The 5,203-nt window shown below is 39.6% G+C and overlaps 1 protein-coding gene across 2 annotated transcripts in view; it reads right to left on the reverse strand.

The window, feature by feature from the left end:
- LOC148895855 (microtubule-associated serine/threonine-protein kinase 3-like) overlaps positions 1-5,203 on the reverse strand; it is a 41,321-nt gene that overhangs the window by 34,213 nt on the left and 1,905 nt on the right. For both annotated transcript variants that reach the window (XM_088999982.1, XM_088999984.1), the window contains exon 2: positions 2,031-2,120. In XM_088999982.1, coding sequence (XP_088856108.1) covers positions 2,031-2,120 — 90 coding nt within the window. The remainder of the gene's footprint in view (positions 1-2,030; positions 2,121-5,203) is intronic.

Raw genomic sequence — 5,203 nt, forward strand, 5'->3', positions numbered from 1 at the left:
CAAGCATGAATTAATATGGAGTTTATCTATTACAGCGACAGTAAGCTAATCTGCCTTCAAATGTTTTGTACAACGTGATGAAAATTCTATGCAGGAGGGACTGACACAGGAATCAAAACCGGTACCTCTCAATTAAGTGAACAGATGTGTAAAACATGAAAACACTATGCTATTGGTTTATGAAATGTGATAGAAAATGTATCTTACAAAGGGATTTCCTACATTCATATTTATAGTGCCACTTAGCAGTTTTTTTGACAACGATACTAGTGCAGCGTGTTCTACCGGAAACAAATTCCTTGTGTGTTCTACATACTTGGCAATAAAGATGATTCTGATTCTGAAATGCCCCACAAGAAAATAGTGGAGTGTGATAGCCATCCAGAAACATGCTGAATGCAAACGTCTGTTGTTTGCAGTGTTGCCTTCCTCCAGAGCACCTATTGTCGTTGCCAAGCAACCCACAGACTTAGACAACTAATAACTGGTGGATCTTAACTGGTAAAACATGGGCCGCTTAAAATCTAAAGACAAGCACATTATTAGGTGTGATACTGTACGTATAAACAGCTTTCTTCAGATGAAAAAAACCCATTTCATTTAGTTACGCTCTTTTAGTTTTTCGAGCTTGCAATCACAGCAAACTAACATGACACTCAAGTAGGGCTACGCAAAGTATGGCACAGGGGTTGGATCCGGCCGACCATAGTAACTGTTTAAACCTTAAAAATGCTGTGCTTTTAATTTAAAAGTTGCACTCTTATTTTATGGCGCACATGCAGACAGTGGCATCAGCACGGTAATGATGCCTAACCCTGTACTAACTAACAGAATGCTGCTAAAAATTAGGCTAAATAAACGAACAACAGTCCAGCATCCTTATTTCCTGCACAGTGGAGGGAAGAGGGTCAAGAAGATTTGTCTTCATAATACTGTACAAGTGTACATAGTGATGTAGTCATCTACTGTGCATGTATTATAAATCCATCATATCATTTTACCTGATTGTCAAAAACAATGTTTTTCACTTGCATATGTATTTATTAGTCCCCTCTCGGGATACCAAATATGAAGTGCACAAAATTCATGTTATTGATGAAAAGGTTTCTTCAGCCGCCATTTGTACTTCTTTGAAGGTGTCGGACGTTTCACTCCTCATCCGAAGAGCTTCGTCAGCGAACTATAAATTATGCTGGTATCTTAGGCCCTATATATATATCCCTAATGGACAGAGGTGGCGGTGCCAGACCTATGCTTTGATGGGTCCCTGCTCTAAGGTTGGGGGGAGCAGTGAACAACTCCCTGAAGCTAATCTGATTACTTCTTTGGTTTGGTCTGATTATGTTATATGACTGGCGCTGATTGCCCCATTCGCTCTGGTATCACCTCATTCGCATGACTAGGCCTATGTTGTAATGATCGAAGAAGTCTGTTGTAAGCACCATCCAAATTGAACCTCAAACCACCATTGCGATTTAGTGAAGGGTTTTGCTGTTTTATTAAAAAAAAATAATGTTAGAATTTTGGAAGTGTAAAGATAACATTTATTGTCTGCCTATTTATGACAACATATACCAAATAGAATACATCTTTATTTGCACAGCGCTTTCACAACAACTGCAGGTGTTCTACACATGTACCATTGTATTGAAATAAAACATGCTTTTTCAAATTGAATTTCGCATTCCTGCACTACTACTCGTGTGCTCCTGCTTTCTGATAAAAATGCTACTGTAATTCGCAAATACTGTAAATCATTAGGCAGAATTAAAGATTCACTCTAATGGGAAGGAATTAATTCTAGGTGTTTCTGAGTTCATGATAAAAGATTCTCAATTGGTTGAGGGTGAACAAAAACAACTTGTACGTTGACAAGCTGCTTCTTGTGGTGGAGGTCAAGAAAGAAATAACTTTTTGCCAAATCACTGGAAGCGAAGACCCATTTCGACAAAGCTACTTCACGTACAAGCAGCCTGTCATGAATCCAAGTTCATTCTCACAAACGGCCATAAGTGACCTGGTCATCTTACCTCCAAGGATGAAGAGTTTGCAAGGGGCTGCAAGGGCTGCAGGGGCTGCATGGACTTAGGAGTGTGGGGCTCTGGTATGTGGGTGATAAACTGAAAGGCAAGAATTGGTTGCGTAGATTAGTGTATTTGCTTTCAAATCAAATTCGGTGAACAGCAAAACTTCATACAATGGTAGAAGGAAGCCACTTCACATTATGCGTAAGTAGTGTGATACTAGTCGTTCCTGTGCAGTATATGTTGTCCATCACAGAATTTGATGACGCTTCTGATGAGCTCACTTAAAGACAAACATTGGAATGACTCTAAGCGATTTTCTCAATATTCTTGTAAATATGTGGAGTGTTAATTTATTTTTAATTAAAAATGTAGTCAGCACTAATGGGTTCATTTGTAAAAATTGGTGAAAAAGTAGACATAAACATTCGATCCACTTTGTGACATTGAAAAAAATGTCAGTCTTCAAATGGCACACTGAGAACCCAGGACTAAATCCAATTAAAATATTGATGTTCTACAGTATATCCCTTCCAAAAAGAATGAACCATGCAATGACAATGAGATGTATTATAAATTGATTTCACTTGGAAATGTTCCCAGATGCCTGAAAGAATGAATATTCGAAGAATCCATAACCATAGAACACGGTTAAAGTCCATATCAATTTCTTGCTGAAATTGGCCCTTGTTCAATGAAAGTGATCGATCAGTCACCTACGTAACGCATTGTTGGACTAATAACAATTTAATTTCTTTGACAACGGGTCCCTCAAATTTCCCATGCCTCCAAGCAACATTCAATGTTAATAACGTGGGGTAGACAAATACGACGACAACACATTAAAAATCATTACCAGCATGGCAACAGGTTGTAGCAACAGGCTGTTGTAGTGGAGACGTTTGTTAAAGGCCTTAACTTGGACTCAAGGTCAAGGACTTAGACTTAACTTGGACTCGTGGTCAGGGATTTGAAACTTCATTCAGACCAGTGGTTCTTAAACTGGGTTGGATCAAACCCTCAGGGTTCGGTGGATCCTCCCCCACAGAGGTCCAGCCCTCAGTCTAGTCTGCAGTTATTGGTCACAGTTATTGAAAGAAGGGTTTGGTGATTGAGCATTTAAAAATGGTGGGGTTCAGTGCCCCCAACAAGATTAAGAACCACTGATTTAGACTTTGAATAAAAGGACTTGAGACTTAATTTGGTCTTGGTCATAGATACTTGTAGCCATGTCCGGGTGGTCTGCAGCCCCGTATCCCACTTGAACAAGGACCCTGCACTGCGTATAGCTCCACAATTAAAACTGAAGAAAATGCACAGCGGCCACAAATGGTCCCCCGGGCCAAGGTTTGGTCACCACTGGCATATATTATCATATTTTCCCTACTACAAGCCATTACTTTTTCCCCCACTCTTTGACTCTTGCTGCTTTTATTGTGACCCAGGTTATTCATTTTTACTGACAAGCTCCATGCCAACATCACCCATAGTCTCATCACATTTGACCAATTAAATTACCCAACATGTCACAGTGGACTAATGAATCTGCCAAGTCCGCCCTGTAGCAGCGAAGGGCTGTTCGGAACGAATGTGAGCGAAATTTAACATCTTCATTTGAGTTTAACGAGCACTGGGAACAAGTGCCATAAATGCAGTCAGCTCTGATGTGTAATCCCTGTCTCTTTGATGTTTGTGTTGTGTTTGCAATAACCTTTTGCAATTAGTTAAACTATGCTACAACCCCTTGCTGCTGCTGAAGCAACGCACCCCTGGAGATGGCACCATCAACAGGGACACATTGCTTCAAAGGCGACGTTTGGGCTTATTTGCAATGTTAACCGGATCACAGAACCTTCTTTTGGAGATTTTCCGAGCTGATCAGCTGTTTTTCAGTTCAGATGAAGGCAGAAGTGACAACCAAAATTGTCAGCGACGGTAGATGTTTTTTTTCTTCACCAAAAGAATAAAAATAGAAAAACACTGTCTGATTAAAAAGGAAACTCTTTGGATGTCACAGCAGTACACATCACCTGGTTTTTTTCTCCAATTGAACTCATTCACTGCCATTCACAAATGTATTCGGCAATTGGAAATATGACATAGAGCGCCATTCCCGAATTTTTCAGATTTTGTTTTTTCATGCTCTGGAAAGGTTCATTCTATTCCACAAGGCCCAGCATTTCCCTTTTTTGTCCATGTTACCACTTTATTCCAGCTTCAGCTGTTGTTAAAGTATATATATGTATTGCATTGTATTTTGGACAGCTGCCCTCATTTCAAGCTCATATAACTCCAGACCCATATAATTTAGAAATGAACTATTTTTTTTCTGATGAAAGAAGAGTCTTAGGTTTCTAACGCTGTATTGAATGTTTATGTAGTCCTGGAATTCAAGTGACAATGACAAAAACCCTGGCACTGGAGTGGACACATTTTTGCACATGTCTGGCAGTGAATGAGTTAAAAACATCACCTTCACCATCAGCGCCTCCTGCAGACAGACTAAACCGAAAGCCGATGAGTCACATTAGAGCCGTCCTCTACACCAGCCACACAAGCCTCTTTTCCTCTCTCAGAAGCCAAATGGTGATAAATGTTTCCTACAGAAGGTTTTTAAATTACAGATGTAATTAAATATGTGTGGCGTTGTAATCTTTGTCTCAAACAAAAGTAAAAGTAATCCTGTTCACATCGTTTAAACATGCCGGTACCCAAATAGACATACAGGAAAATCCATATGAGGAATTAAACTATTGTAGTTTCCTTCCTGGACACAACATTTCATCAGTGAATTTGATTTTCAGTCAATTAGTCTGCTGATCCATACAAGTTGAGACATATACTGTACAGTGGGCATATAGCCAAACGCACATCTGTTCCACCACATCGAGAATCTCACCAAGATGTGTACCTCATCAGTTAACAGTTAACTCTGTTACCCAACATGCCCATTTAACAAAAATAAATCTAGCTCTGTTTACCTTTTGTTTTATTCTTTGTGCAGGTTACAGGCCACGTTTATTCTTTGTCTTTTTTTTAATTTACATCACGGGTATCACCAGTGTTCAGTATGGCAACACACCCAGCACTAACTGTTATTGGCCAAAAACGAAATCAACCTTCTGATGCAACCTTTGGTTGTGTAAAATCTACTTTATGACATTTAACTGGCACCACAC

This window comes from Hippocampus bargibanti, linkage group LG07, assembly GCF_051943395.1.
Source record: "Hippocampus bargibanti isolate YZ-2025 linkage group LG07, ASM5194339v1, whole genome shotgun sequence".
NCBI lineage: Eukaryota > Metazoa > Chordata > Actinopteri > Syngnathiformes > Syngnathidae > Hippocampus > Hippocampus bargibanti.